Source organism: Cervus elaphus, chromosome 21 (genome assembly GCF_910594005.1).
Source record: "Cervus elaphus chromosome 21, mCerEla1.1, whole genome shotgun sequence".
In the NCBI taxonomy this organism is placed as follows: Eukaryota; Metazoa; Chordata; class Mammalia; order Artiodactyla; family Cervidae; genus Cervus; species Cervus elaphus.
Window position 1 is genome coordinate 66,007,326 of NC_057835.1, and position 15,288 is coordinate 66,022,613.

At 37.0% G+C, this 15,288-nt stretch overlaps 1 protein-coding gene across 9 annotated transcripts in view; it reads right to left on the bottom strand.

The window, feature by feature from the left end:
• Window positions 1-15,288, bottom strand: part of VPS13B (vacuolar protein sorting 13 homolog B) — a 775,932-nt gene that overhangs the window by 218,447 nt on the left and 542,197 nt on the right. For all 9 annotated transcript variants that reach the window (XM_043880234.1, XM_043880239.1, XM_043880237.1 and 6 more), the window contains one exon: window positions 11,272-11,959. In XM_043880234.1, coding sequence (XP_043736169.1) covers window positions 11,272-11,959 — 688 coding nt within the window. The remainder of the gene's footprint in view (window positions 1-11,271; window positions 11,960-15,288) is intronic.

Below are 15,288 nucleotides of genomic sequence, written 5' to 3' on the forward strand. Positions count from 1 at the left end.
CATTCCCTGAGATACAACAATATAGAAATTAGACCAATTAATAACCCTACAGTGGACTCTGAATATTCAAATGAAAGGGAGTGTTGTCCATCTCTCGCTTTAAAGCAAAAACTAGAAATGATAAAGCTTAGTGAGGAAGGCACACTGAAAGCCCAGACAGGCCGAAAGCTAGGCTTCTTGGACCAGGTAGCCCAGTTGTGAACGCAAAGGAAAAGTTCTTGAGGGAAATTAAAAGTGCTACTTCAGTGAACACATAAATAATAAGAAAATAAAACAGCTTTATTGCTGATAGGAGAAAGTTTTAGTGGTCTGGATAGATGACCAAATTAGTCACAACACTTTCTTAAGCCAAAGCCTAATCCAGAGAAAGGTCTTAATTCTCTTCAATTCTATAAAGGCTGAAGGAGATTAAGGAAGCTGCGGAAGAAAAGAGTGAAGCTACCAGAGGTTAGTTCATCAGATTTAAGGAAAGAGTTCAACTCTATAACATAAAAGTACAAGGTGAAGCAGCAAATGCTAATTTAGAAGCTGTAGCAAATTATCTAGAAGATTTGATATCAAGACCCAGAAGCTAAGATAATTAATGAAGGTGGCTACACAAAACAACAGATTTTTCAATGTAGTCAAAACAGCCTTATATTGGAAGAAGATGCCATCTAGGACTCTCATAGCTAAAGAGGAGAAGTCAATTTCTGGCTTCAAAGCTTCAAAGGCTGATTCTCTTATTAGGCGTCAGTGCAGCTGGTGACTTGAAGCCAATGCTCATTTACCAATCTGAAAATTCTAGGGACTTTAGGAATTAAGCTAAACCTACTCTGTCTGTGCTCTATAAATGGAACAAAACCTGGATGACAGTGCATCTGTTTACAACACGGTTTCCTGGATATTTTAAGCCCACTGTTGAGATCTATTGTTTAGGGAAGAAAAGATTCCTTTCAAAACATTACTGCACATTGATAAGGTATTTGGTTACCCAGAAGTTGTGATGGAGATGTACAACGAGATCAATGTTGTTTTCATGTCTGCTAACACAACATCCATTCTGCAGCCCATAGATCAAGGAGTAATTTCAACTTTCAAGCTTTACTATTAAAAAAATACATTCTGTGAAGCTATAACTGCCATAGATAGTGATTTCTCTGATGAATCTGGTAAAGTAAATTAAAACCTCCTGGAAAGGGTACACCATTCTAGATGCCATTAAGAACATTTGTGATTCGTGGGAAGAGGTCAAAATATCAACAATGGGAAGAAGCTGATCCCAACTCTCATGGATGACTCAGGGATTCAAGACTTCAGTGCAGAAAGTAACTGCAGATGTGGTGGAAACAGCAAGAGAATAAGAATTAGAAGCGAAACCTGAACATGTGACTAAATTGATGCAATCTCATGATAAAGCTTTAACGGATGAGGGATTTTTTTCTTATAGATGAACAAAAAAGTGATTTCTTGAGATGGAGATGCCATGAATATTGTTGAAATGACAACAAAGGGCTTAGAATATTACATAAACTTAGCTATAAGGTAGCAGCAGGTTTTGAGAGGATTAACTCCAGTTTTGGAAGAAGTTCTACCTGGGTAAAATGCTATCAAGCAGCACTGCATGCTACGGAGAAATCACTCATGAAACAAAGAGTCAATCGACATGCCAAACTTCACTGTTATGTTATTTTAAGATGCTGCCACAGCCACCCAAACCTTCAGTAATCACCATCCTGAACAACAAAGAGGCAAGACACTACACCTGCAAGAAGATTAGGACCCACTGAGGGTTCTGATGATGGTTAGCATTTTTAGCAATGAAGTATTTTTAAAGTAAGGCATGTTCATTGTGTTTGAGATATATCACTATTGCACACTTAAGGGACTATACTACAGTGTGAACATAATTTTTATATGCACTGGGAAACCAAAAAGTTCTTGTGACTTGTTTTACAGCAATATTTGCTTTATTGCAATCGTTCTAGAACCAAAGTTACAATATCTCTGAGGTATACCTGTACCTATCTTAGAGAAAAGGAAATTAAAGCACCAAGAAGCTCAGTTATCTGCATAAAAGAGCTTTGGCATTAGAGCCATGACTAAAAGTCTAAGCTTCTAATTTCCATTCCCAAACTCTTCACCATACATAAATCCTCGAACTAGCTGGGTCACTTCTTAACTTTCTCACCACAACTCTCCCTGAGTGATATACAAGAGTGCCTCCCATTTAAAAGACCAACTTACTTGTTGAGTCCTGTCAAAGCAATAATTTCATTTCACATTACTGGCCAGAGAGAAATTTTCCTAGCAGCTAAATTTTCAGATAAATGTTCAAGTTGTGATCATTATGACATTAAAGTCACAGGTTAATTCTAAGCTTTTCCAGGGATATTAGTAACACTGTTAATTCTAAAGAGACATGTAATTCAAGCCTTCTCTTAAACTCACAAGAACTAAATGAAATCAAGATATGATTTATGAGGTGTTACAAGCCAGTTTATGATTTTCTAACTGTTGGTTTACTCAAATGTCTTTGGCACATTTTCTGCAGACCTACCCATGAAAGAGTAAAAAAGCCAATTATTATAACTGAAAATCTTCAGACTATACAATAGCTATAATTGAACTGAAATGATGTGAAGTTTTTTTAGCCGATTACAACCACTGTTTTAAAATCAGCTTAAAGAGACTAGCAGTGATGAAAAAAGCAACAACCTTAACATTAACATTCATTGAGTTCTGTGCTACACACATAGCTAAAAGCTTCATATATATCGTTTAATCCTTACAGCAAACCCAGGAGGTTGCTACCAGTATATCCCCACATTAAAGATAAGAAACTGAAGTTTAGAGAGGTTAAGTGACTTGCCCAAGGTTACACAGTTGTATGCAGCAGAGCTGGGATCAGAACTCAGAACGAACTCCAAATCTTGACTGCTTAATAAACTATTCGATGTCTCCCTCTTAACTGAACCTAAAATCATATCTGTAATGTTATAAAACCTTACAAGGAAGAAAGGGCCCATTACTAGAGGATTTTACACTATGGATTTTACAGAAGAGTTGTGTTATAACCTGCTTTTTCAGTAGGATAAGTCCTTTGTTGTTGTTGTTTAGTCTCTAAGTTATGTCCAATTCCTCGTGATATCCCTCAACTGTAGCCCACTAGGCTCCTCTGACCATGGGATTTCCTAGGCAAGAACACTTGGAGTGGGTTGCCATTTCCTCCTCCAGTGGATCTTTTTGACCAAGTGATCAAACCCATGTCTCCTGCTTGGCAGGCAGATTCTGAGCCACCTGGGAAGCCCCAAGATAAGTTCTAGTTAACTGTAATTTCTGTATTTTAGTTTGGCTAATGCCTAAAAAATTATGTAAGATAAAAAGGTTGCAAGAGGGCGAAAGTAATGTTTTCAAACTACTATGTTAGTTTCTAGCACTCATAAATGAGTAATAAGATCCTAGAATGACTGCATACTGAGGAAGTATAGTGGGGGTGGGGCAGGAATAGTGAAGTTTCCTCAGAATGGTTCAAGTCCTTCACAATTGACCAGATGGCAGAGTCATTTCTTAAAAAACAAACAAAAAGACCCAAACAAACAAGAAGAAAAATGACTTTTTGAGGCTGCCTTGGGCTGCATAGTCAAGATATGAGGCAATTTCCAATCTGGACTCCATTACCTTAAACAAAACAAATACCAACTTTTAAATATTTATAAACACAACTAATATGATTATGTTAAAACAACTACATACATCTTTATTTAAATGAGAATTGCCAATAATACAGCTGCTACATGTAAAGGTGCTGGCAGAAGATCTTATTTCTGTTAGAGGTTGCTCTAAGCTAGACGGGCATGGAGAAAGGCCATATTTTAATATTTTAAAAAGAAACCTGTTGACTTGCAGAGGTACTATCTACTTGGACTAGATAGGCAATCATTTGTAGATTATTAGTACCAATATTTATAAAAGAAATTTAAGTTGATAATTTATACTTCAAATAATTTTCCATTTTTTAAAAATTATGGAGAATAACACAAAGCACTATATGTATACTTTCAGGTATAAATGGCATAATTTAAAACCTGGCAGTCTTCAGTCCATAGGGTCAAAAGAGATGGACATGACTGAAGCAACTTAGCATGCCTGCTATTCAAGGTTACTAAATTATGCAGAATGGGGATTATATTTTATTAATGACACTTTCAAAATCATAAGTAATTCTCATCACTGTTATTTCACTTCAGTTTTCTCAAACAAATGCACATACAGGTATACATGTAGATTCCATTTTATTCTGGCTGGCATCTCATATATAATTAGGTTTTTAAATATATATGTGCATAATATATATATGATACATACATATGTGTATATACACAGCCACATCTGCTGAGACGGCAGATTGACATAAGGAACAATGAGTTTTACAGCATTTCCTCTTTTAACTTGATTTTATAATATACGAAAGAATATCCCTAAGAAACACATTGAGAGCACACTATTACCACCCTTTGAGTATTGCGGTATGTTCTTTGCTTAATGGTGACATGGGCAGGATCAAGTTAATGCTGACAACTCCCTGGGAGCAGTTATTATTCACTATAATATATTGCACTGATCTGTGCTCATAGATGTAAAGATATTAAAGTATCACTTTTAGAGGAAATCCTGTATTAAGTTTCTCAGAAAACCATGCCTCTGCTAATGGACCAGAAAATATTTTCATTATCTTAAAATTGCCGGATTTCTGGTGCCAGCCAAAACTGGAATAAGCTTACTACAGTCCAATCCCCATGCTGCTTAAATTAACTCAAGAAAAAGGACAAAACACAAATACCCGACAACTCTGAAAAGTAAACAAGAACAATACAGACTGGGGAGGGGAGTCAAATTTTCAGATATGATCCAACAGCGGTGAATTTTCCATTTGTTTCTTGTCTTTTTCCTTGTAACTCTGATTTGAGAGTGAGTTCTAAGTTGTGGTGCACAGTAATGGCAGGAACAGCCAAAAGTCCAACAGAAACCTCGTCAGGCAGATAAGGCCCATGTGGTTTTCAAGACTGCTAGGGAAACCAGCTGCTTTTTATTTCCCTTTTTTTCTCTTCTGGTTTTTCCCCTAGGGTAGGGTGTGTGTGTGTGAGTGTGTGAAGTAGTGCAGTGGCTGTGCTATGGAGCCAGTGACACAAGCATTTAAGATTTTATGGAGGTACTATGTTTCATGAGATACAGGTAAACATGCTTGAAATGAATGGAAATACAGAGGTTCTCAGAAGTGAAGAAGAAACTATAAAAAATAATCAAATGGAAATATTACAACAGAAAAATCCAATATAAATTATTTAATACAAAGAACAGAGAGGGGGAAAAAATGAACCATGAATGGAGTCTCAGGAATCTGAAGAATAATATAAAAAAGTTTAACCATGGAGTCCTAAAAGGAGAGGAGAAAGATTAGTACAGAAAGAAGTAATAGCTAAAAAGTTCCTAAGTTTAATTTAAAAATATTTACAGTCAGGAAATTCAGAGAACCTCAAACAGGATAAATTTAAAGAAATCTAGACCAGAAACGTCATGTAATAAAACTCAGGAAATTAAAGGTAAACAAAACAACACAAAAAAAATCTTAAAGACAGCTAGAGAAAACCAACACACTATATTTATGGAAGCAAGGGTTGGAATTATCATGCATTTCTCATAAGAAAGCAGAGAGGATAGAAAACAGTGGAACAATATCTCTGGAGTACAGAAAGAAATATCAACCTAGAATTCTATATCCAGCAAAAATATCCTTCAGGAATGAGAGGACACAAATACTCCCAGATAACAGAAAACTCACAGAATTTGTTGCTAGCAGGTCTGCTCTCAAAGAACTGCTAAAGAAGTTCTTAATGTTGAAGGAAAATGCACCAGAGAAAAACTCAGAACTTTAGGAATAAAGGAAGATCTCTGGACATGGTAAATACCTGGGAAATATCTATAAATTATACTAGTTTTTTCCTCTTTAGTTCTTTAAAGTATGTAAGATTACTGACACAAAGGTCAAAATCATATCTGGTAAGATTTTCAGTAAGTGCAAAAGTAATATATATGACAACTAAAACATAAATGGGGATGGGGAAAGGGACCTTTATGATTAAAACGTTTCTATTTTTTCTTGAAGTGATAAAATATTACTACTAAATAGACTGTGAAAGATTAAGTATGAAAAGATGCTAACTTCTTGGATGAAAAACTATGACAAAATTAGACAGTGTATTAAAAAGCAGAGACATCACTTTGCCAGCAAAGGTCTATATAGTCAAAGCTATGGTTTTTCCAGTAGTCACATACAGATATGAGAGTTGGACCATAAAGAAAGCTGAGCACTGAAGAATTGATACTTTTGAACTGTGGTGCTGGAAAAGACTCTTGAGAGCCCCTTGGACAGTAAGGAGATCAAACCAGTCAATCCTGAAAGAATCAACGCTGAATATTCATTGGAAGGACTGCTGCTGAAGCTGAAGCTCCAATACTTTGGCCACCTGATGCAAAGTCTGATTCACTGTAAAAGACTCTGATGCTGGGAAAGATTGAAGGCAGGAGGAGGGGGATACAGAGAATGAGAAGGTTGGATGGCATCATCAACTCAATGGACATGAGTTTGAGCAAATTCCAGGATATAGTAAAGGACAGGGAAGCCTGGCAAGCTGCAATCAATGGGGTCACAAAGAGTTAGAGATGACTTAAGAGATTGAAAACTGAGCAAAAGATTGACTGTGAAAGATTAAGTATGTACACTGGAAACCTCAGAGCAACCACAAACATTACAAAGAAACACAGACAAGCAGCAGGTACATAAATTAAACAGAATACTAAAAATTATTCTGAATTGTAGCTAGAGAGAAATCTTGGTGTTGTTTTTGTTTAGTCACTCAGTTGTGGTGTCCAACTCTTTTGTGAGCCCACAGACTGTAGCCTGCCAGGCTCCTCTGCCCATGAAATATCCCAGGCAAGAATACTGGAGTGGGTTACTATTTCCTTCTCCAGGGGATCTTCCTGATCCAGCAATACAACTTGCATCTCCTGCATTGCTGGGTGGATTGTTTACCACTGATCCACCAGGGAAACTCAGAGAAAAATCTACTACTATGAAAAAAAAAATGAGTATTCTTATTTCATTCTTCAAAATTCAAGCAGTTTTCCTTAAATCATCCCATTCAAATGATACTAAGCTTTCCTTGGGGCTTCCCAAGATCACAGGGGCTTTTCTTGAGGAATCCCAAGTCAATGATCAAGTGACTCATCATTTTTATGACCCTACTGAATAAGAGAATCAAAATCTGAGAGGATCAGGGCCTTACAGGTCTCCTGTAAATGAATTTTTTGGTAACATTCTTATTGGTTCCCTCATTAATTAGTGAACTAAGTAAAATCTCTGACATGTTCAGTTTATATTTATATAAGAATTATGATTTTTTGAAAAATTATCCTCTGAACATGATATGCTTTTAAAGAGTGAAACAAAATTCTTTGTTTACTTTAAATTCCATATGATTTCCATACAAAGGAACATTAGCACATGTAACAATGGTTTATGACTTTCACATAAAACAGTAAATAATTACAAGTTGTTGTGCTATAAATTTTTTAAAATCAAATGTTTTTGTCTTCTTAAAGAAGAAAACAACTATATCCATAACAACTTCAGGCATTTCTGAAATGCTAAAATTGGGCAATCACTGAAATTCACATATATGCTAAAACTGCTAAGGGTTGGCTGCCACTTGAGTTACCTTATTAAAAAGGATTAATTTTAGTATTAAGAGAGAAAGCATGAACACTACAGAAAGACATAATACATTACTTCTTTAATTTTTAACTTATGTTGCCTTTAACTTTTCCTTGACCTAATTTCTTAGAAAGATGACTGGTGACACCCTTTTTTGTCCCTCCAATTAAGACATTTTTGTAAATAGTCCTTCACTTCAGAATCCAGGAATGCAACTGGTCACTTACTGCTTCTCTTCCCCATGAATGTTAACGTTATGGTTATTCATATTTTCTCTGTTTTCTTACCACATGGTTACTATTTCAAGGCTTCAAAAGAATCCTGAGCATGGAACACTGCTTTCTTCAGGATAAATAGTGCTACATGAAGTGTTTCTGGATAGCTAAATTGGTAATGGGACTTGGATAGTTCATTCAAGTGGGCCAATTTAAAACAGAAATTCCTCACATCAGTTTTTGAAAAATAACTTCATTAACATTTAAAATATTTATGTATTTAAGTATTGAATAAACTAATGAATGGTCCACTAAGATATCAAATATGCATATAAGTATGCATCTTTAAAACAAATTGAAATATACTGTAATCTGATACAGTAGTGGCTTACGAATGTCAACTTTCTGAGGCCAAAGCTAGTTTAAATATTTTTAGAAAGGTAAGTGTGGGGAGACGAATTCCAAATTACAGAATGAGAAAACTCTACACCTGGAATGAACCTTGTTGGTATCTATTGTAATCATTACGTTTTATACAAAAAGAAACAGAAACCCAAAGAAGTGAAATGCTGGGCTAAGATCACTCTGTTAATAAATAGCAGGGCCAATTAAATTCCAGGCTTTCTGCTTCGTAATTTCCTTCTCCAGGGGATCTTCCCAACCCTGGGATCGAACCCAGGTCTCTGAATTCTTTACCACTGAGCCACCTGGGAATCCCAGTAATCTTTCTACTATATATTAATAACTAAAACAGTGGCAGCAAACATTTGTGAGGGTGCAGTACTTGCATAGGCTGCAAAGTACTTTCATTAATGATCTCTTTTCAATTTCATAATCGCCCTATGAGATGGATGGGTACACGTCTCCTAAGTGAGAGTTAGAATTTCAGCTCAGGATGTCATAGTACCAAGAGAGGCTGTACTCTGTAGTCATATGGATACATATATACAAATTCACCAGTTAAAACAAAGAAAGGGACCCATTTGCATGGTCTGGAGAAGAACAATGGAGGTTGACTGAAAACTGAGATTCATATTTTTCTTTCCACTCTAAGGATCCATACAGGTTGAGAGACCAGACTCAGAAAGTCCAGAATATCTTGGTTTTGTATTTTAGCTCTGTTTATTTGTCATCTTGGAGAAGTTATTTCTCCAAACTTCAGTTTCTTTACATATAAGATGGCAACATATTTCCCACAGAGCTGTTAGGAGGATTAAATGAGATAATGCATTTAAAGTAGTTATTACAATGCCTGGCACAGACTGAGTACACAATAATTGCTAGTCATTTTTTTCAGCTGTTATGTTTAACTATTTGTTTCTGACAAATTTCACTAAATTCATTTTAAGGACATACGATGACTTATATTGATGACTCTATTTGGACACTGTAAATGTCCAAGGAGATGCTTTTTGTGTAAAGCAAGCCATTCACAAGAATATTATGTGAAGAAGGCTCCTTAGGAGGTAGGTAAGACTATTTCCTCCCACATGTAAATACCCTATACTCAATCTGGTATATAACCTTCTAAACTTCATCTGCTGAAACTGGTTTCTACATTGGTCTATGCACAAAAAAAATTTTTTTTAAAGATACTTTATCATTTCAACCTAGGAACCTGTTATAATTCCAATGTACACCTTTGCTATGAGCCCTGATAACTCTGCTGAACTCAGTTATCAATATCTTTTAGCAGAAGCTGCTGAAGCCAGCCACCCATAAAGCAACTGCGGCTGAAAGCAGTTAGGGAGGGATGTGGAATGAGCTTCTGTTCTCTCAGTCCTACACCTAGTTTTTGCCAATGCTAAGCAGACACCCAAACAGGTATCAGGTCTGTAGGCATGAGTCCTTGAATAATATAACATAAACTACCTCAGCACCTCTCTCATCTCCACTGAACAGAAGTACCCATTGTATTACAGGTGCTCAGTAAATGAAAGTGTGTTTGAAGAAGGGAGGCAGTGGTTGCTGATAAATGTTTAACACTGGCTCTCAGAGTAGGAGAGCTAATTGACAGCATTTGCCAATATCTGTTTGTAAATACTCTCACTATGGTGATTTAAACTAGCAGTGGTTTAACAACCGTCTTTCAAAGTTCCTAAAAATTTAACAATTAGCTCTTCTGAGCCAGTAGGAGCCAGCACAAGCACTAATGGAGAGATAGCTAGGAGGCAGTCTAGAAGGTAACCCTAGGCTATTCCTTCTTAGCAACGGGTCAGTTACAACTTTCTAAAGTCAAGGACTTGAACTATATCTCAGCAAGAGCCCAGCTCTTCTCTGACTGACTTACTGGGGCTCCTATCTACTCTTCAGGAGCCTGCTGTATAAAACGACTCTCCTTAGCGCCAAGAATGAACCAGTCTGACTTCCAGAATGGACAAATTCTCCAAATGCCTTACTGCTGACGTTCATCTGCTAGATGCTACCACCTGAGAACAATAAAATGCCTGAGTTATACCTGAGCTTGTGAGGGCCCTCTTCCAATACCAGATCTTAGATGATCCCGCTACCCTTTCTGGGAAATCTTTCCTGACAAATCTCTAATTCTGCATTAACTCTGGGAAAACGTCTCTGTATCTGGTCTGGCCCTGTTTTCATTAGCTCTTATTACTTAACAGTACATATGTCTTAAATCTGAATCCCTGATCACTTTCCTAGTCTCAACATGCAACAAGCTTCACACGTTCCATATAATTATTAAAATATATGGCGCTCTCTGGTTATAGGCAGGCCTGGATGGGGCAACAAGAGGCAGCTGGCCAACACCCACTTAATAAACGTGCTTGTTGTAGATGTGTAAAATCGTTGTAATCTTACTTTGCTAATAAACCGCCTCAAATACATTTAATAACAAGCTGTTACACCAAGATGATTATGGCAAAAGAATACCAAAACAATAAACTTCATTTTCTAAAGTTTTTCTTTTTTTAACCTTAGCAGCAGCACTGACATGGAAAGCAAACCTAAGGGCTATTAATATGAAAAAAAACTTTGCTTCCTAATCACTGGAAATTGTTAAGCATTTCAATAGCCCAGAAAGAGCCCCTGTTTCATTCAGCTCCTGGAAAAAAATTCAGAGGCACAGTAAGAACACCAAGACTAAATCTTGTTCCTTTTCAAACATTTACTTAAACGTGATTCAGCTGTGGGACATGAAATTTACGTATTTACATATTCAGTAGAGAAAAGAAGTTTTGTCTGGTTTGCCAGCTGTTTCCTGTTTGATCAATCTTAAAACTTTGGGAATAAAACTTAATATGTACTAGTGGTTATCAGCACCCGAGTAAATCTGAAGGCTCTTACCTGTACATTTGTAATCAGAGGCAACCCCTTTAAGCACAGCATCAAAAATGGATATTTCCACTCGTTGCTTCCTGTGGTGACAACTCAGAAGCAAAGAAGGTTGGGATACAATAAAGTACAAGAAAGGTTCTAGTTGCAAGTCACCAATTCCTCTTCTTCCAGGCTGCCGAACGATAGTTATGCCGAGCGCTTGTCTAGCAGATGACCTTGTGGATGCATGCAGACTTTCGAGAGAGATGACCCCTACTTTTTTCCCTGAAGGAAAAGATATGTTGCTGCTTAAGAGATCTTCTGCTGTTACCATGGAAATACATGCCTGGCTGGGCTTTGCGACATCTGAATTGACTTCTGGCAGGTTTAATGAACTCTTGCCTGTTTTTTCATTATCCTTTTGTTCTTGCGATTTCGATTTGGGTAAGGCCGTACAGGAATAGGTCATTAGTGAGATTCTACTTGCAGTAATAAATATGTCAAAAGGAATAAAATTTAGATTTTTTACAATTGACGACTGGCGTGAGGGACGGGCGATGCGGTGCTGGCTGGTACCACTGTGCTGCTCTATCTGTACTATTCTGATTTTAACGCTGTCACTGCCAATTCCACTATCCTGGGCACCACTGTACCGAGATGAGCTATCAGCCATGCTTCCATCATATGTATCCATTTTTTTCTGTTCTTGCTTAGTGATCTGCAAGGAAAAATAATAAAATATTTTAAACTAATTATATTCCAAGTGTTACTATGTAAATGTTATAGAAACATTAAAACTGGGTCTAGTATAAAAGTAATCATAAAAATAAAGTAGGTGTCCTTTCAAGAAATTATGCATATTAGAATGCCAAGGCAATCCTTGAGAAAAACATCACGTGCATTTCTATCATTAAAAGATACTTTTCAGGGGAATTCTCTGGTAGGTCAGTGGTCAGAACTTGGTGCTTTCACTGCCAAGGGTGAGGGCGTGAGGGTTCAATCCCTGGTTGGGGAACGAAGATCCCAAGAGCCACGTGGCTCAGCCAAAAAAATAAAATAAAATAAAATATACTTTTCAATGTCAGACTTTACTTTCTTTGGACTAACACAAAGTAGTGTGTGTGTGTATATATGTATACATATACATACATATATATATATATAATGCCTCAGTTAGTATCCTTTATGGTGTTTTTCCAAGTAGTATAAAAAACTGTTTCTGAATCATGATTACTATTGGTTGAAATTCATTTTAGGCAGGAGTAGTTTATACTGTTTATGCTATCATTGTAAAACTGATTTACAAGACCCAGAGGGAGCGGGTAGAGAGGGAGGTGGGAGAGGGGATCAGGATGGGGAATACATGTAAAACCATGGCTGATTCAGGTCAATGTATGACAAAACCCACTACAATATTGTAAAGTAATAAGTCTCCAACTAATAAAAGATAAATGAAAAAAAATAATAAAATGCTGGGGGAAAAAATCCTGAAAAAAAAAATAAAAAAATAAAAGCTATTTTCTTGGGGGAAAAAAAAACTGATTTACAGGATTTTGGATAGTAGGAGAGGGAAAAGTTAGTAGTCCTCAATTATGAATGACAAAGAAAAGTAAACTAAAATAAATGTGTGCCATTCAAAATGATGTTTATTTTCCTTTACTACAATAAGACTTAAAACAAGGATAAATGTAAGTGATCAAGCAAAATGTAAGTAATTAAAACCCTTGAAGGTGGATTGTCCCTTTGTGCACTAAATGTATCCATACTTTCTCAAATACTCCCACCAACAACCGTCTGCGTAGAGAACAAAGAACAGTGTGGTGGAAGCAGCAGCATGACTGTTTTGTCAGCACAACTGCAAGACCTCCAGTTTGACTCTGTGGTTCCCTTTTCTTAGTCTCCCAACCATTAATTCGTTTCTAACATACTATTGAGACCTAGATACTCACTCGCTTCTTCACTGAAGTAATTCAGATTCATTAAAGAACTCATTAAAGAACTCAGACTTCCCTTGTGGCTCAGCTGGTAAAGAATCCACCTGCAATGCAGGAGACCTGGGTTTGATCCCTGGGTTGGGAAGATCCCCTGGAGAAAGGAAAGGCTTCCCATTCCAGTATGCTGGCCTGGAGAATTCCATGGACTGTATAGTCCATGGGGTTGCAAAGAGCTGGACACCACTGCGTGACTTTCACTACTGACTGAAGAACTCATGGAAAATCTGAGGGAAAAAGAAAATCCTCCCAACTCCCTTCTTACTCCCAGATGCTCTACTGTTTGAGCCGCCAGGGAAGTCTGTTTTACTGGAGTGGGCAGCCTCTCCCTTCCCCAGGGATCTAACCCAGGTCTCTTGCATTGCAGGCGGATTCTTTACCAGCTGAGCCACAAGGGAAGCCCCTTCTTACTACCAAACACGACCAATAGTAATCTTTTAGTGTATTTCCTTTTGTCTTTTGTCCCTACTTGTGCATAGGTTCTCCTCAACCCTACCCTTTAGGGTTATAATAATACTGGAGAGATAAATTGGTAATGCAGTTTTTTAACATATTAATATACTCTACATAAATGTCATTTTTAAAAAGCTGCATAATATTTCATTCAGTCTTAGGAGCAATTGTTCAACTATTCCCATATAGCTGGACAATTAGGTATTCAATTTTTGCCAACAAACATCTATGACAAACATCTAAATAAGATTTTCTTAAGACAGGATCCTAGAAGAATTACTAGGTAAATGGTATGAAAAAGTTTAAGCTTATTAAATGTTGCCAGCACCTTTCCAAAGAGGGTGCACTAATCTGTATTCCCATCAGCAGTGAAAAAATATTCCCCACAGTACTAGGCAATGAGCTTCATTTTTTAGGCTCTCCCTTAATTTGGTCAATATAGTATCATTTTTCCACATTATAAGTTGCTTATGAAAATGTTAAAGGACAGTTAATTCAAGACAATGATGTAACTGTCATTAAAAACTTTCAAGTAATTTTTTGTTAATTTATTTTAATTTTGTGGAGGAGGGCACAATGTTATAAAAAAAATATAGTATTTGAAACAAAAATAGCTAATCCCTTTTCTCTGAAGATACCTCATTCTTTTAAATCCTTCTCCGTATGCCATGTTGCTTCTCTGCCTGGAGCCCCTTCTGAAACTGCTGTAGCATGCCAACACCTAGCTCTCCATGAAGACTCAGAACAATGACACCTGTCTGGGATTTGCGCTTTCAACTCTTTTCCTTCTTGGTGTTCCTAGTACTTAACTCATACTTCTATTTTTGTTGCTGTTCAGTCGCTCAGTTGTGTCTGACTCTCTGCAACTCCATGGACTGCAGCACAAGCAGCTTCCCATTCCTTCACTTTAGGATTTATTATTTTCTACTAGATCTATTATTTTATCTTAGAATAGTCTAGAATATATTCTAGTAGAAATATTTCTACTAGAATAGTCTAGAATATTCTGTGGTGGCAGATTCAGATAGTATTAAAACAATCTAAAGGTCTTGGAGTCAGACAGAAGCAGGGTTAAGTGCAGCACTTTCTGATTGTGTGCTACTTGATAAATTACAATCCTCTCTAAGGCTACATAATCTCATCTGTAAAATGGGAATAATAAACCCAACCTCAAGGGGTTTGCATGAGGATTCAATGAGTTAATGTGCCTGAAGAGGTCAGTGCAGTGCCTGGCATATAGTAAATAACCCACCAACGAGCAGCGGTTATGTTTTGGTCTTCTTTACCAGTGAAGGACTGATGCCATATTGTTTTGTTTCTATCACCGAGGACGGTCTCATCAGTGACTAGCACACTGAAGAGAGGATCCATAGAAGTGCGATGAGATGTCAGTTTCTGATACAATATTAAATGAAAAAAATTGCTCTGCAGACAAGAAATATTTAATTGTTAATATGTAAATATATGTGTACACTGTACTCTTTAAAGTCTGTCCAGATACATTCCTGAACTTTCCTTATTGGCATCCTCCATGCTGTGCGCTGGTCACACTTCAAGCAGTCCTCTGTCTCTGCCAGATGCTCGTCATCACACTGGGGACACT